Genomic DNA, 18,101 nt, shown 5'->3' on the forward strand with positions numbered 1-18,101 from the left:
GGCATTACCCTCAAGAAACTGAGTCTAATTAAAGAAATAAATGAGAAAACTGACACTTAAAATTAAGTGTGATAATTATCAAGCTACAGGCCTGGGAAAAGCATGAGATGACTGATTCCGAAGGACAAGAAGAGGATTTCCTTAACTTTATCAAGGGTGTCAACCAAAACCATATAGCAAATATCATACTCAAAGGTAAGACACCAAAAGCACCTCCACTGAAGTCAGAACATGCATTAGCACTGCTCCTGTCCATCACTGCACTACAGGTCGCAGACAAGGCAATACAGCAAGAAGAGATGAGAATAAAATTATAAGGATAAGAAAGGAAGAGATGAGACTGTCATTAATTTTTGTCAATATGTTTGCCTCCCTAGAAAAGCCAAGCAGATATACCAAGAAACCATCAAACGAGTAAGAGAGTTGGGTACAAAAAATAAATCATGCATTAGAAAAAAAAAGGAAGAGAAGGAGGGAGAAAAGAAAGAGGAGGAGAGAAGGAAGAGAGGAAAAGAAGAGGTGAAGGAAGGAGAAGGAGGAAGAGAAAGATAGTAAAAGAATGGAGGTGAAGGGAGACCCCACATGCAATAGCCCCTAGAGCAATAAGGTACCAATAACAACCCCAACCAAATGTGTCCGAGACCTTTATGGAGAACAGTATCAACCATTATTGAAGGTCATAAAAGAATGCGTACGTAGGGAGAAAGACAGTATTCACAGAGTGGAAGATTCCGTGCTGTAGAGATGTCCCAAATGAATCCAGAGAGTCTATACAATTCCAGTCAAAATCCCAGCCAGCTGTTTTCAATGGAATTTTAGAACTTGAACCTGAAGTTCATTGGAGAAGAGCAGGGGGCAAAAGTAGCCAAGAAAAACATTAACAACTGGGTGGAGGAAACGAATACTCCTGGAAACACGATGGAACAATAAAGTTGTGGCAATTAAATCAGTGTGGTTTTGGTAAAGGGAAAAACAAGCAGATCCACGGAACCAGAGAGCTTAGAAACACAATAATGCATGTCAAGACACTTGGCATATCATAAAAGTGTTAGTACATATCATTAGGGAAAAGACAGGTAATTTCATAAATGTTGCGGAGACAATTGGCTACTCCTATGGGGAAGGGGGGTGGAAAGGAATCACGTTAGTGCCTCTCGCATCTACAGAGACCACATTCAGAAAAATTAGAAACCTCCATGTGAAAAGGCAAACTTCAAAACTTAGGGAGAAAAAAAAAATAGAATGTGACTTTATGACTTCAAATATGAAGGATTTCTGCAATAAAAGCCAAAAGGCACAAACCTGGAAGGGAAAGGTGACAAATTTGGCCTTAAAAATAAAATATCGGCACCAGAAAGGACTCCATATGCAAAATGAAAAAGCACGTCACAAACTGTCACAGCCAAGAGGAGCCCAAGGAGACAGGGCTACTGCACGTGATGCGGTAACTTGCAGGAGACCCTGGAACAGAAAAGGAACACTAGGGACATCTGACGACAGTATGGACTGTGGCTAATAATAGTTTATCGATATTGCTTTATTAAGTATAACAAATATACCATAGTGATAGAAGATGTGAATGATAAGAAACTAGGTGATGGTTCTATCGAAACTTTCTGCACTAGCTGTGCAATTTTTCAGTGTATCTAAAACTGTTCTAAAATTAAAAGTTCATTGTAAAAAAAATAAATCACAGACAGAAAATGTTCAAACACATGATTGATGATTGTTTTCTATGCATTATTTAAAAAGTAAAACAACCCATGTGCATTATTTTTTAAAAAACGATTGCTTTCTACGCATTAGATTAAAAAACACTGTCCAAACTTCATTTGAAACCTAACCTCCAAGGTCATGGTGTTAGGAGGCGGGGCCTCAGTGTCCTGAGGGTGGAGCCCTGAGGAATGGGATCCGCGCCCTTATAAAAGAGGCCACAGAAAGCTCCCTCTCCCACTCCTCCCTGTGACGACACAGCAAGAAGCTGGTTGACTATGAACCAGGAAGCAAATGAGTCCTCACCAAACACCGAATCTGCTCATGCCTTTATCTCGGACTTCCCAGCCTCCAGAACTGGGAAAAATGAATTTTTTGTTGTTTGTAAGCCACCCAATCTGTGGTATTTTGTTATAGTAGCCCAAACAGACTAAGACCTCATGCAAATTAATATGAAACCGATCATCCAATAAGCAAAACAAACAAAGCCCATGAACAGGCACGGAACTGGAAACCACAACAGCCAATACCCCAGCCCCTCCAAGCGCGACGACCTCCTCAGACCCAAGAAGCCAGAAGGTGCGCTGACACGTTTCCCACCATTGGCAGCTTCACAGAGCTTTACTGCATTGAACTAGGCCCACAGCAGCTAAAGAAAATTCTTATTTATGTCCCGCTAAAAGGAGCTTGTAATAGTGTGGGTAACATGTCAGTGTGATGTGTGAAACAACGACCTGTTTTCTAGTTGTGTGTTTGCTTTTTCCCCTCCCTGCTCTCCCTGCCCTCTTACTATATGCTACAGACCTCATTTCAGAGTTAAATCTTGCAAATTTCTTTTTCATCCTGAGCTATTCAGCCTTGACCTTCAATAAGAACTCGTGAGAGCTTTTCGCCTATTTTTCGCTAGCCAATTGTCTTGTGCGGAATATTACTCGTTGGCAGAGGTTCCAAACCCTACGTAGAACACAGCATCAACCTCCCTTTCTGCTGTGAGGAAAGCTCAGGGTTATAACATCACGTCCTGGGTCATGAAACATCACACACAGGAAGCAGGCACAGCCCCTGATGTCCAGAGAGGTTGAAATCAGATAATCCTCTTTTTCCCATCCTAAACCTCATAGCAATGAGCCCGCGAAACAGAAATTTCTTCCCAAACAGAGAGGGTAAGTTAATTCATTAAGTTACTACATGCTCTGGTAAGTTAATACATGCTCTGGGATGAAAAGCTATCCTGTGTTTAATTAACAATAAGAGACGCCTGACCTGACATTTTGGCTCAGGGCTTACAATATGAATATTTTTTTTCTTTTGCCTTTCTTTCTTTTTCCAAAAACTGGGAGTTCTGAAGCAAAAGCAGTATGAGAATTCAAGGGCATCTGATCATGTAAGATGCAGCAGAAGGCTGCAGATGGCGCTGGGGGAGCAGGCCAGAGCTCATCTGTGTACTTTCTTCCTTCGTGGGGCCAAAGGGATTGTTTCACAGCGGGAGGAAGTTAGTTTTCGCTAGGATCTCTTTTATTGACAAAATCCCAGGGTAAACTTTGAAGCCCCTTTTACACAAAGGTATTTCCCCCTACGTGTGATGGTCAATAAAGTAAATACTTTTATCTAAATGTTAACTCAGCAAAGCATGGATAAATGCAAATGGGGAATACTGGTATGATTGGAAAACTGCCCTCCAAGCTCAAGAACGTCAATTTAACTCTCCAAAGAGACTTGGGGTTTTCAAAGATGAAGTGTTTTCTAGCTCATGAGCAGCAGATGGCAGCATAACTCAAGAAAAGAAACCAGGTTTGTTTCTTTAGATCAGTTTCAAAGGTTCCTCATTTTCCAAGGAGAAAAACACCCTTTTTATTCGACTGTTTGGTGGGGGGTAGATATGCTTTAAGTTATTGTACTTTTAATATCCATTGGTTAAAACACATACATATGACAAGTTAAAATGAACTCTTTGCAACTTTTGAAGGAATCTACATTTTAATAATCACGCAAAAATATCCACTTGAAACATAGCAACATGGTAGAACTTCTGTGCGTGCAGAATATTTGCATCCAGTCCCAGACAAGTCTCACCATGACTAGGTCTCCCCAGACCCTTCACAATGGCTCTATCGTCACTTGGGGTCCTGGGTGCCCCAGATAAGACCCCTGCTTTCATCAAGCTTGTTTCCTCCTCATTCCCACCCAGCAGCTTCAGGAGGCTGAGAAAGGTTAAAAGAACAGAGTGGACCAAAGGTTCCCATTTTCTTCATGGCTAAGTCTTAGCGCTCCAAAACCAGCCTGTTGTAAATCCCGAGGGCTCTGGCTTTGTCATTAACTTTGTAATGCAGAAAATTCCATGTAAAACAGGGCCTCTGTGGGGATGGAGAGTTTCCCAAGGAGATAATATCTGCAGTCGGCAAGGGGATGGGATTGGAATCCACATGCCTGGGTTGGGTTCTATTAATACTTATATTAGCTGTGTGACTCGGGCTAGTTACTCAACCTCTCTAAGCTTCTGTTTCCCCACCTGTAAAGCACAAAGCATATGTCTTGCCTCCTGGAGTTTTTGTGAGGATTACATGAGAAAGTCTCTGTAAGGCATACAGAGGTGCTCAGTCATGTTGGCTGCCATTGTCATTATTACATCGTCATTATTACTGGCCTTATTATCTTGGTCTTTACTCAGTACGATTACTAACGTCACAGCAGAGTATCACTGCATGTCAGCAACTTCATAAATGAAGTCTCTTTTAGTGAATACATCTCTGCAGGGAATGACGTCCTATCATGAGTGCCATCTAGCCATCCATAAGCTCCTTTGGTTTCAACACCTGTAAAATGTTCTAATAAAGCAAGGGCAACATTGCTTCCTTGGCAATGCCAACACAAGATCCCTTGACTTCTGCTGAAGAGCCCTGAGAGTGAGAAATCCTGGGGGAACCCTCGAGAAATCCTGGGTCCACCACCACTCGCTTTGGACTTGCCACTGCTGGAGTGGCTCGGAAGTGTCCCCGCAGAGGGTGTGTGCATGCAAGGGCACGTGAATGCGTAGATGTTTGCGACTGAGCTCCAGCCTTTAGAAAAGTCATCTGAAAATCTGAATTCCATCTCCACTGCTACTGGGTTCTCACCCTCCTCCCTAAGGGCTGATATGTGTATGAAGAATAGTCCCCTTTCCTTTCACACTTTCTTCTCCTTAACACAGAGAACGCTTGCTCAGGTCTGGCCTGCAAGAGCCACGTGGACTAGACTGCAGAAGCCATCCCCCCTGCATTTCATCCATATGTTCCTTCCCCATAGGAGGTGACAGTCCCGAGCAAGGTGACTTCACTCAGACACACAGGTGGGCATGGCTGCGGGACGTGGACCACACACTGGCTGGGAGAGCCCACGCTGTTAGTTCTTGGGCAGAGGTGGTGAATATGGGGCAGTTTCTATCACTGGCATGGAACTCTCTGGGCCGTGGTCCTTTGGGTGCCACCACTCAGCCTGAGTTTGAACTTGCTGAGTACAACTCAAGATGGGAACTAGCAGAGGTATCCAGTGGCCTCGTGTAAACGTAGTCCTGTCCTGACCCATTTGGGGGCCTTCAGAGAGCTGCCTCCAAGCAGCATGCTTCAAGTGCAGCGGCCTGGCCTAACCATCTCGTCTGTCCCAGGAATAGAAATAGGAGGATTGAGGAAGCATTTCTCCTAGAAAAGTTACAGACAGGACTTTTCTAATACTCCACTCAGTGTTTTCTCCTGACACTCGTGAGGAAGACAGGCCATGCTACGGACCCTTGGAGGTCATACCGGGTGAAAGAATAACATAAGACGGTGTCCTGTTAGCCCTGGCCTGCAAAAGCTTCCAGAATCAAAGAAAAAAACTCAACAACCAGGCAGTAGGTTGGTGCAGGGACCTCAGCGGTGAGCGCTCTGGGTCCTCTCTTTAGGCAGTGAAATTAGAGGGTGACAGCTCCCTGGAATCTCTACGAAAGGTATGAGGTCTCAGGAAAGACGATCTGATCAAACCCTCCTCAGTTAAATGTCTCCAACCTCGGATGAAACAGCTACAGCCAGGAGATGAGGGAAGACTAAGAGCCAGCATCACACAGACAGAGCTGCGCAGAAATTACAGTGTCCCCGGCAGCCGCGATAGGCTGTGATACCATGACGGCCTGGGAGCTCATTCCCCTGACAGACTGAACCGTATTTCCAACAGCTCTTTCCCAAGAACGGTCCCCATGGACCGTCCCCCTGATCTGGGGAAAGCCCAGGGTCTCTCACTTACTTGTCATTCACAAGCGTCCCGTGTTGGTGAATCTGATTTTCCATGGTGAAGTTGATCGTGGCACCGTACACGTGCTCACCGAAAAATACCTTCATTTTGGACTTGTATTCTTCGTCTTGAAAATACCGGATCATATCGGGAAACCACACTGTCAGTCCATAGTAACTGTGATAGAGAAGACGGGATATTTGAGCAGCTTTATTGTTTCATGGTCAGAGTCTGCATTCCTCACTTCATGTCGATAAAGCTCATTTTAAATGTATTAATACTGCTGATTGTTAGGAAATCAAACCATGTAACTCATCACAGTAACAGATCTAAGGAAGCAAACCGTGATCACCTCCATAGATGGCAAGAGAGCATTTGATGTAAAAACAACATTCATTCCTGATGAAAACAGCAATAGATTGGCAACTGAAGGACATCTCCTTGACATGTAAGAAAATACGTATCTCAGCTCAAAAGGTAGAATCTTACGTAATGGGAAAACAGTAAAGAATTCCCACAAACATCAGAAACAAGACCAGGATAACCATTATCATCACGACTTTTGAACAGTGTATTGTAGGTCTCAGCCAACTCACTTAAGACAAAAGAAAGGACTTAGAAATACAAAACTGCAAAACAAGAGGTAAAACTGTCTTATCTCAACTTGTAGATGATACGATTTTATACCTGAAAACTCAAGATAACCAACTCAAAAAAAAGGGTCGCTAAACCCGTAAAAAAAAAAAAGATGCTCGATCCCACTGATAATAAGAAAAATGCAAATTATAACTACCCTGTGTTGCCATTCTTGCCTACTAGATTGTCCAAACCCAGAAGTTTACTGAAACACTCTGTTGGTGAGGCTCTAAGTAAATAGGTCGCCTCCTACATTTCTGGCCAAAAGGGCAAAATTGTACAATAACACATGGAGGACACTGGTCAATGTCTAAATAAATTACTGATGGAGTCCCCTCCTTTGACGCCATAATTCCAACCTGAGGAATCTAGTCCACTGAGAAACTTGCACAATACAAAGCAGCCTCCAAACACCATTACTCATTGCGGCATTTTTTGCAATACCGAAAGTCTGAAAACGCCCCGAGAATCTAGCCATAAATCCTTGGGTGAATAAAGTGAGGTACTTCTCTGTGGAGAGCTGTGCACGTGTGCTATGCCACCGTAAAGAAGAAGGAGGAAAATCTCAATTTACTGGTGTGAGAAAGCTCCAGAATGTATTGAGCACAAAAAGTAGGTGCGACAACATGTTCCTTTGACGAAGAAAAAAGAATAAGTACATATAATATACACATATACGTGCTTAAATTTGCAAAAAGAAACACTGGAATGATAAGTAAGGAAATAAAAGATAATTACATATAGGAGGCAGGAGGGGAGGCAAGGGATGGATGCAAACTTTCTCTATTGTTACAACATTTGAAATGCATTACCTATTTAGCAAAATTGAATCAGACATAATATAAGTAAAACATATTTAAAAACTGTCAACGAATTGAATGCTGGTGTCTACCATCTTTGGCTTCTGGAATGTTCTCTCCTAGTTGAGACTGAACAGGTGGATGGTAGCAGGGTCTGGCTTCCTCTCCACTTTTACCTGTTTGGGTCTCCAGGCATAGGTATTGGAAGAAATCAGACCTATTCCTCCCATAATCAAAGAGGTCATTAGAGCCAATTTAATTTCCTGGGTCAAAGGAATGTGTGGGTGTGGGTGGCAGTGAACAAAGCAATATCATTGATGAAAGTTTAAAAGTTCCTAGTTGATAATTTATGAAGCACCTATATGCCACAAACTATTGCAAGCACTTTATACACACACACACACACACACACACACACACACACACACACACACTACAATTAAACAGCCTTAGAATGCTGTAAGTGGCCTCCACGCTTGCACAGAAAGAAGAGGCATGTCATTGGGAGGTGAATGAAATAACTGGAGTGAAAGCCTGTGTTTCAGAGAGGAGCCAGTTTATCACTAGATTATATTGAATTATATTTAATTTTCTTCATTACAGGGCACACTATTGCAGAGTTTCCCTGTTTTATCTATTTAATATTCACAGTGACACTGATGGCCACCTACACAGCACTCACTCCTCTTCCTCCTCGGGAACAGAAACTTAATTTTGTTATCAACCCCCAGGAAGGCCAATGGTATCGTCAGCTCAGAGGCAAATCCTGATTAGCCTAGAATCGCTGGGAAATCACATCCCTTTCACTGGTGATTAGTTTAGCCCTAGGTGTGTGACACACATCTCCTAAGAAAGGCTTCCAAGCTGTTAAAAAGGGAGGCTCAGGGAGAGGCATCTTCCCACTTGGGACAGGATGCCAAAGACAGCCCAGGTATCTTGCAATCACACTAAGAACGAGGCTGAGGCTGAAATTCCTCCTGTAGCCTGCCTCCCTGTGGAATTCTGGTTGCAAGGATAAGACATCTCCTCACTCTAGAAGCCCCTAGAGTGGCTTGCCTGCTACTTGCAGCCAGAAAGCATCCAATCTGACACAGACTCTATGACTTAGCACCAAGCCTAACCCTCAATTTTTAGATGAGGCACCTGAGGCACAGAGAAATTCGTGAACTTGAGGAAGACAGAACTTACCTCAAAGCCATGGTCAACCAGACCACGGCCAGAACAAACGTGTTCCTCCTGCAGGGTCCCAGCACACAGTACAGAGCGTTATCCCAGACCTAGAACCCACACAGGAGAACGGCTGTGAGAGGAAGGAACTTAGGACTTGGCACAGCTCCTTTCTAAGGGTTTCGAATGAATTGCCTAAGAAGCCCTGGGGAGAATGGGCAGCCATTATCTCCCAGGAGCGGCAATTCTATTCAGATTACAAGGAAAGCCTCTCCCCTTCTTACTGGCCTCAACCTCTGACAGTCGTGCAGCATCTTCCCTGGGAATACAACAGTATCCATGCACGTGATCAAAAGTGCACAGAGTCGGGGTTGGAAGGCCCTGAGTCAACGTGAGTGCTGAGTTCTGCTTGCTGCGTGTGGGAACGGGTTGACATCCCAAACAGTTAACAACCAGACACCAAGGTCATCCAGTCTCAGTAGACTCGGGCTGGCCGCTCCGGTGCTCAACGGCCCACATGCCTGCAGAAGCCACTTCTCCGAAGAAATGGCTTTGCCCTTCATGAGGACTTTCTCAGAAATCACTAACAAACCTCCAGGGGTTCATTCATTCCACTCACTTCTTGCCTCCCGTCGTTTCTTTAACGAGAAGATGTGAGAGGCAAGGAGGTTTACTCAGACCAGACATTTTCCCTATTTTCAGAATCTGCCTGAGGAAGGAAGAGCAAAGACGAGAAACTAAGGCTCAGAGAGTCTGTGGCCCAGGGGCTGACAGTGAGTGAAAAGCGGCATGGGCTAGGACCCAAACGTCCCCGTGCAGGGTTGCTTCCTCTCCATCGCTCTGCCTGGGGTTGAGGGGGCCTCTGCAGACCTCTCCCTGAGGCTACACATGCACACAGGGCTTCCCTCTCATCCACCACCTGTCCCCAACCATACCTGCTTGAAAGTGGTCTTGAACCTCACCAGCCAGCGCTGGTACCAGGTTCCTGTTGAACTTTGGATCTCAATGAATTCATCCATTTGCTTGGGAGTTTTGATGTTGGAAACCTGTAAAGCAAAGATGCGCTAGAGAATCTGAACCCCACTTTGGGTCAGCCTTTTCAAGTTTCGGTTTAATGTAACTGATTACATTAATGCATTGAGGGCTAGAGATTTTGGTGACCCTCTAGTGCAGTGGTTCTTAACCAAACATGCACGTGGCATCTCCGAGAGATCTTTATCCCACTGCAGACAAAACAATTCCATCTTTTCACTCAGTCATGCCTTGGGGAAATCAGTGGGTCATAATACACTGAATTCCCAGTTACGTCTGATTTTCCCACAGTAGAGCTGGCTTCACCTTAAAACTCACAAGTTTATCCTTAGCGGATATTAACATCACAGAAGTCCAGAGCCCATGCAGACAACAGTGCTGTGTGGTGGGGAAAAGGAGTTTGCTACTTAAGACGTTTAAAAAACAACACAGAATATGAGAAAGTATGTACGCCTTCTGTGCAACAAAGAAATCATCAACAAAAATAAAAAGGCGACCTACTGAAGGGGAAAAATATTTGCAAATCATATAGCTGATATGGGATTAATATTCACTAATTCGAAACGTATATGCACCCCGTGCAGGTAGGAGTTAACCCAGGAAGGCTTCCTGGAGGAAACGCATTTGAGGTTGGTCGGAAAGGAAGTTAAGCAAATAGATGTACAGAGATGCCCGCAGTGGGCACTCCTCAGATTTGGTGACAGAGTTTGGTGGGGAGCAGCACAGATCCTGGTAACTAACGCGATATCTTCGTGGAAATGACCCTTTACTAGTTTTTTAACTTTGTAAACTAGCAAGAAACAAAATTCAGTCTAATAGACAATGCTGGTAAGGGTGTAGAGAAATGGATAGCCTGTTGCTTGTGGCCTTGTGGCCTGGTACAACCCTGCTGAAATGTCGTGTGGCGATATATCTCAAGAGCTATGCAAATACGCATGCTCTTGGAACCAGTCATTTTATTTCTAGGCATCAACTCTTGGGAAACAAACTCAGAATATGAAGAAAGGGGAAGGAACTCTGTGTGTGAGATGGTTCATTGCAGCAATATTTACAGAGACAAGGTACTAAAAGAGGGGACATCAATCTCTAACCCTAGGGACATATTTAGGAAAACCACAAATGCTCCTAGCATTAATGTTCATTAAAGGATGGTTAAACTGAAACTAATATAAAATAATATTGAATGTGAACTATAATTAAAAAAAATAGTCACGGGGATATAGAGTATAGCAGAGGGAATACAGTCAATAATACTCTAAAAACTACGCACAGTGTCAGATGGGTAATAGACTTATTGGGGTTATTACTTTGTGAGGTGTATAAATGTCTAATCACTATGCTGTCTGGTATAGCAGAAACTAATTTTAAGGAAAGGATGGTTATGAATACTAGGAGACAACATAGAGAATGCCTGTGAGAACTCTTCAGTAACATGTATATGTAAATAACACATAATTTTGCTTATCCCCACGTGAATATAGCTGGCTTTTTCTTTCATCATTTAATAATTACTGGTACTGAGAAGAATATCCATCAAAATGTAAGAATTAATTGTGAACAGTGAGAAGAATGTCAGGGGTTTTCTTCTCCTCGACAAATTTTCTGTGATGTGCTTACATAAAACAATTATTTTCCAGAAAACCAAAGCAGCAAAGAGGTGAGGCCCCCTCTTGATGGCATAGACAAGCATTCGCTCACCGTGAACACCTTCTCTGGGGTCCCTTTTGCTCTCATGTTGGTGTCGTGGACTTGCTTGAGAATCATCCAAGCTTCGTCATGTTTGCCCATCTGGTAAAACCAAGGGAAGAGACATGAAAAACCCCTGACTGATTCATGCTGACATCGCGTCTGAGGCGACAGGACGTGCACTCATTACTACGTAGGACTTGCGAAATGCTAGGACTGGTGTCTGTCCCCAGCCCATGGTGGAGGGACAATAAGGTTGTGCCTTCAAGTAAATGCTCAGTTTTCATATCATTACACTCCAGTAAGGTTGAACGGACTGCTGGGTGGGGGTCCTTTCCTCACTGACAGGGTAAAGCAAAGACACAAGACACGCTGGAGTCCTAATGCCCAGCTCCTCAGGACGTGACTTTGTTTGGAAAGAGGGTGGCTGCAGATGTCATTAAGATGAGGGTGGGCCCTACTGTCCTGCAGCAGGGTGAGCCCCTAATCCAACATGACTGCACCCTTCTAAGCAGCAGCCATGCGAAGACGCAGAAGTGGGCAAGGAGAACATCATGTGATAACAAAGGCAGGGATTGCAGTGATATAGCTGCGAGCCAAGGATAAGAGGCAAGGAGGGATTCTCCTAAGGGCTTCAGAGGGAGTGTGGCCCTGATGACACCTCGATTTTGGACTTCCAGCCTCCAGAACGGTGAGGCAATAATGTCTGTTCTTCTGTGCCACTGAGTTTGGGCTCCTTTGTTACAACAGCATTAGGACACTAACACACAACAAAGGGAAACTTCTGAGATATCCCTGGTTAAAAACACTCCCTGCTGCATCTGCCGCTGGATCAATGGGAAATGCAACAAGAAGAATCACACTCTGCAGAATGTTCTAGAAGGAGGCACGCAGGTGGACTCAGAATCGGGCCTATAAAAGCCCGTGCGTCCTACTGCCCCTCAGCTAGCCCCACCCCAAGGCCCCCCAAGGTGGAAGGCTCCAAGGACTCATCTCGTAAGACACTGGGAGCAGCTCTCTGGTAGGGAGGGGTCCTGCACGGCTGAGACCCCTAAAGGGTTTGGGAGCTGTGACGAGCTTTGTCACAGATCTCACTGCTGCAACATAGAAAAACGTCACACAGCTTTCCAGAGCCTCATAAGCGGGATCTCTGGAGAGAGTGGGTGCCGGAAACAGCCTCAGGAGCCCCCCCCCCCCCACCAGTGCTCAGTGAGCTCCTAAGTCCCTAACTCTCCAGGACGCGCAACCATCACAGATGGTAACAGAGCGGGATTTAATGATGGGCCAGGTCAGCCTACCTGGGGGTGTTTGCAATAAGCAAGCAGGAGAGAAAGAGGGACGAAGGGGTTACGAAAGCAGGGCTCGCTCCTGTCGCCAGCCCACTGCTTTCACTAGGGATGGGGCTGCCGACTCACCTCTAACAGAAACCGGGGGCTCTCTGGCATGAACTTCAGGGCCACCATGGAGACAGTGCAGGGCAGAGCGCAGACGATGACAAACACTCTCCAGCTGTGGAAATGGTAATGGGTGCCCATGCTGAAGCCCCAGCCTGTGAAGAAGACATCAGAGGATTTGTGACACTCTCTTAGGGGAAACTGAAAACACTGGCTCTCCAACTGCAGGGCACAAGGGCACCGCCTGGGGACCAGGTTCTAATGTAGGCTCCCCGCTGTGCCCCCCAAGCTTCTGATTCCAAGTCAGGGACAGACGCTGGAACTCTGTATCCTGACAACCTCCCTGCCCCGGCCCCGTAAGTCTGGCCTGACGTTTACAGGCCTTAGATGAGAGTACAAATAGAAGCAACAGCCCATATTTTTATATATCCATTGAAATTTAAGTTCGCAAACTGTCACGTAATAGATGTTCTGTCCCCCTGCCCTGACAAAACACCAAAGGCCAGGCCCAGAACTGCACAGGACAGGACCCACCCTTTCAGGACCCCCTTCTGACCCCTCCTGGAACCCCTTCCCCAGGGTGAGTCCTCATGTGTGGACACGCCACACACACCACCATGGTGAGACCATAGGCAGTGATCCCGAGTTCAGTGCAAATTCCTGAGTCCTGAGTCCCCAGAGCAGGATCTGATGGAGTGGGGGTCAGGGCGTCAGAGACCCCTTGCCTCACAGGAAGGGGTACAGCTGGAGGAAAGCCAAGGCAGGGCCATATAGGACTCAAGTTTCCGTAGAAGATTCCTCTTACCCAGGTCAAAGGCCAATATCAGCTGTCAGTGATTCCAACACATAGGGTTCAGGGTCACACTTTGAAAATCACTGTCAGTCATAATATTAAAACTATGTTTTTAAATTCTAAAGCTGAGCGTTTACATTCTAATGAATTTTGCCATCATTGAAATGGAGGGGTGATCAGCTCCCACTCAGCTGTCATTATTCAAAGCATTTCTAAAATTCATTTTCAGAATCTACGAAACATTATTTCGAATATCCTCATGGGTCACACATTTCCCTCTTTTTAGGAATGGTCCCACGGTGGGAAGAGCTTGGACTGTTGCAGTCACATCTATCAGAATTCAAGGCACGTGTTTCTCATGTCATTATTGGGCTGAGGGGTTTTCACAGCTACAGAGGGCATCTCATGATACCTGCACTGATTTGCCACATGGGAACGCTCCCCGCAACCAATAGGAACTCACCTGCTTTTAGGGAAGCTCTGATTGGTTCAGAAATAGCTACATGGCATTTAGTGCCAACGATGTGGAGTAAAACAGGCAAATACCAGTAAAGATCGGCAAAGGAATTGTTTGTGGGTTTTTTTTAAAGCCAAGGTTATAAAATAAAGAGATTGGTTTTCTCATGCCACTCAAAGTATCTCTGAAGACAATTCCAACAGCATTTTTTTTAAAAAGCAAAACTATACAGTCAAATATATTGATTTCTAAAGTTCAAAGGGTAATCCTTATTTGACTGTAAAAATCTCTATTCCATTAACTTTAAAATATACCACATGGCCAGCTCCAGGGCTGGGCAGTTGATGTCTTGAATTTTCTATGAATCCTTATTGTACTTTGAGTTTCTACGTGCTATGGAAACCTAACCAACATCTGCTGTTTCTGCAGGGGTTTCCTACTCAGTGTGCACAATGAAAGGACGAGCCAGAGGGACTCCCGGGTAGAGAAGTGTGAGGCTGTGACCGCGTTGAAACATCTGGCCACACAACACACGTGCCATCCAACCTTCTCAATCAGAATCACATCTCTTTTCCACAGCATGGTCTCTTCTCTTTCCATCTCACCGGGGTTTGTTTGTTTGTTTGAGTTTTAATTAAAAAGCCTTTCCCTTCTCCTGAGAGTGACACTAGGAAGATAAAAACCATCAAATTATTTACACATGCTCAACTCACGTTCGAAAATGATTCTGGCGTAATTGCAAGTCAAATTGATCAAAACTATACAGCAGGCAAACTCAGGTGGATAACAAGGGAAGAAAGGCAGAAGCAGGTATGTTTATAAAGTATTTTGACTGAGAACAATTTTTTTTCCCTTGATGAGAATGGGTAAGTTATCCAAAATCCATCATCCCCTTATGCATATGGTTTTTATGGTGATTTTAGTCATCTGCACTTAACGCATTTATGAGTCACATCTTTGGGGCCTTAAATTAAATAAAATTTAACAGCGAACTGCTCCCGAATACATGGAACAGCTATTAATTTGGAAACAGGGATTGTTCTGCTCACTGATCTTTGAGCTTGCCCTACTTTTCTGCATCAGGATTTCACAAACAGATGGTGGTGTTGACTACAATGGGAATTAATCTTCCATAATATATCCATTTTTTTCTGAGTTCCCAGGAAAACATTCTGTGCTTTGTCGTTTTCTTTCTCAATGACTCAGTCACCCAAATTCCTGGTGCCAAGACCTCCCATCGCTTCGTTCCTGCGACAGCAATTAAAGGGGTTGCACAAGCTGTACAGAAACATCACCCTCCTTTCTGAAGTTACCCTTGGGGGGGCTTGGGGGGTGATGAGAGGGTTAATGTCTTAGGCATATTGAGGAATATCGTCAGATGCCTGGTTCACTATGGACAAAACAGCTGGTCCTGGTAAAATGAGGCTTAAAATAAATCATCACTCCTGTGAGACTGTGACTCAATTCCACCATATTTCTAGGTTACGCCTCTTTCATTTGAGTCAGACCATGCAAGAAGCTTGTATGTGTTAAACGGAATGTAAACGTCACAGATTTCATACAGGCAGACCAAAAAAAAAAAAAATATCTTGTCTATTTGGGGTGAAATATTAGGCTGGTGCAAAAGTAATTGCGGTTTAAAAGGTTAAAAATAACTACAAAAACCACAAGTACTTTTGCACCAACCTAATATTTAACCACAAGCCCTGCTATCATCCAGCAGTGGTCAGCCAGCAGCCGTGCAGCCCCTCTGCCACGGGATCCCATTCCATTTTGGACAATGTGCGTCCAACATGCACGATTTTGTTGCTTTCTTAGAAACCAGATACCCAGACATTGGTGTGTGTTTGTGTGTGAAGTGAAGTGAAAAAACAATGCAGTTTGTAGTGACTATGGTGGGTTACTCCCTTCACAATATCCGTCCGTCCTTCCTTCTCCATTGTGTTGCACACATGTGGTTTGGGTGGGACTGACCCCACCCCCAGTGCCAGGAACGAGGAAGGAAGTATATGGAACCCATTCAGGACCTGGCGTCCTCTGTGGTGTGTTGATTGGCTGAGGTGGGTACATGACCTAAGCTGACCCAATCAGAGGGAAGCCAAAGACCTCTGCTCATTGGTCGAGTGTGAGGGCCTGCTTTCCTTGTGGAACAAACAGTCTGCAAATAGGAGGCCGAAAACTGCTAGTACTGTCTAGAGGGGAGCTAGCCCCACACTCCCCTTTCCATTGCATGAACTGCTGAACGTTAGGACTGGCAGGGGCTGTCTACATTCAGTTCTCTTCGCTTCCTCCCCCTCCAATTTTTGGGTGAAAGAACCAAGGCTGGCCGTGATGGAGTAACTTGTTCCAAATCACACAGCACCATTACTTCAACTCAGCTTTTATCCAGATTTTTTTTGTTCCTCTTCCCCAAAAAGTTTTTTTTACTCAATTTAAGTGTGGAAATATGAATATTCCTTAGTGTTCATACATTTTGATTGGCTAACAAGATTTGGGGCCGGTGGGATGTAGCAGAGAGGATATGCCCCATCTCCTAGCCGGCCCTTCAAAACCACCCATGGACAACTGCCTGTGCTCTGTCCCCAAACCAGAGACCTTCAAGTTACATGTGGAAGCTGGTGGAAACACATGCTAGAAGGAGTCTGAACCCCCAAATTACTGATGAACAGAGCCACCTGCAGATCAGAGACAGCAGCGACACTTTACAGTAGGGGGACATGTCTACTGTGTTAAACCACTGACATTTCAGGGTTTATCAGGGTAATGACCCAGCTGTACCTTAACTGATAAAGTAGGCATTGTTTGCACCAAAGCTACTTAAAAAGATACACATGGAACCTCCGTGAGCTCAGAACACACAGAGGAACAGATTTAAAACAAGGACACCAAGGCGGTAAATGGGCAGAGACAGGTTGGTTAGTTTTACAGGCAGTTGTATGCCGCCCCCAATAAGTCAGCAGGATTTTAAATCAAAGCCTACGCCCATAATTGGCGGCGTACCAGAAATGATGCTGAAGGATGTTGATGGTTATTTGTTGTCGAGGATACTCAAAAGGCATCATCAAATGCTCCCTCCTTTACTCTTAACCAAACCAATAGTGAAAGTTAACATGGCCAGGGCTCTGTGTAGAGAATCCACTTTTTTGCAATTATCCAGGATAATAACATTGTCCTGGCTGAAGATGACCTGGTCTGTCAGGGCTGCTCCACTCTGCAGTCTATAGGAGACTGCATGGGGGCCTGGGGGGGAGGGGGTGACAGGAACATCAGGACCAAGGTCTCAAGGTCATACCAGGGATGTGACCTTGGCCAAATCGCCAACTTCTCTTGGCTTCTGTTACATCATCTATAAAACGGGGTTATCGAAACCTCACTTTTTCGGGGGAGGAGGGCTGGAGGAGACAATGGGTGAACTCCTTTCAAATAAAAGGAAGAAAAGAAGAAAGGGAAGGAGAGAAGAAGGGAAGGGGAGGGTGGAGGGAGTGAGGATAGACTGTATTTTTTCCAGAAAGACGTGTATTGAAATTAGCAATGTGTCCCCAGGATTGGACGTTCGTTAGAAAGACCAAGGTCATACAGAGGAACTGCGTGTGTGCATGGGGAATAAGGCTGAGCACGGCAAATGTCGTTTGGATGCAGGTGCCATAGGAACAAGGGCCCGTGGGCTCTATTTTTGAGCCACAGTGCTCACCATAATGTGGAATGATGGTCCAGGCCATGGCAGACGCATAAATGCCCCCCGTCATCCAGAAGATACCCAACCAACTGAGGTGCTCTCCTCGCTTCTCCCGAGATAAGAATTCAGAAAAATAGGCAAAAACGATGGGCAGAGCGCCCCCAATACTGCAGAGAGAAAAATGCCAGAAAGAAAAGAATCAAGTTATACAGTAAAAGTGGTCAGAGCAGAAACCAAGTTGCTTTATACCCCATCATCCTCAGACTCTATGGTGAAATAATCCAGTGAATTTGAAAGACTGCCCAAGGCAGCGCTGGGTTATTTTGACCGAATGCACTGACTTTACGACCTGACCCCTTTCTAACGGTCAACTTCAATATAGTATCTTGGAAGTCAAACAAAAAAACGCAGCCCCAGGTTTTGCGCAAGTGCCTCTCAGAGCTGGAGGACCAGGATGGAAGGACCATTGGTGTAGGACGTTTCCACGGAAGCTCTGAGATTACAT

At 44.9% G+C, this 18,101-nt stretch overlaps 1 protein-coding gene across 9 annotated transcripts in view; it reads right to left on the minus strand.

Annotated features, from left to right (window-relative positions):
- Positions 1–18,101, minus strand: part of SV2B (synaptic vesicle glycoprotein 2B) — a 101,048-nt gene that overhangs the window by 11,609 nt on the left and 71,338 nt on the right. For all 9 annotated transcript variants that reach the window (XM_019726699.3, XM_074318264.2, XM_019726696.3 and 6 more), the window contains 6 exons: positions 17,612–17,763; positions 12,692–12,825; positions 11,289–11,378; positions 9,494–9,604; positions 8,580–8,668; positions 5,968–6,132 (listed from right to left, as the gene is read on the minus strand). In XM_019726699.3, the coding sequence (XP_019582258.1) occupies positions 5,968–6,132; positions 8,580–8,668; positions 9,494–9,604; positions 11,289–11,378; positions 12,692–12,825; positions 17,612–17,763 (741 nt within the window). The remainder of the gene's footprint in view (positions 1–5,967; positions 6,133–8,579; positions 8,669–9,493; positions 9,605–11,288; positions 11,379–12,691; positions 12,826–17,611; positions 17,764–18,101) is intronic.

This window comes from Rhinolophus sinicus, chromosome 13 (genome assembly GCF_057876585.1).
Source record: "Rhinolophus sinicus isolate RSI-liver-muscle chromosome 13, RSI-T2T, whole genome shotgun sequence".
Lineage (NCBI taxonomy): Eukaryota > Metazoa > Chordata > Mammalia > Chiroptera > Rhinolophidae > Rhinolophus > Rhinolophus sinicus.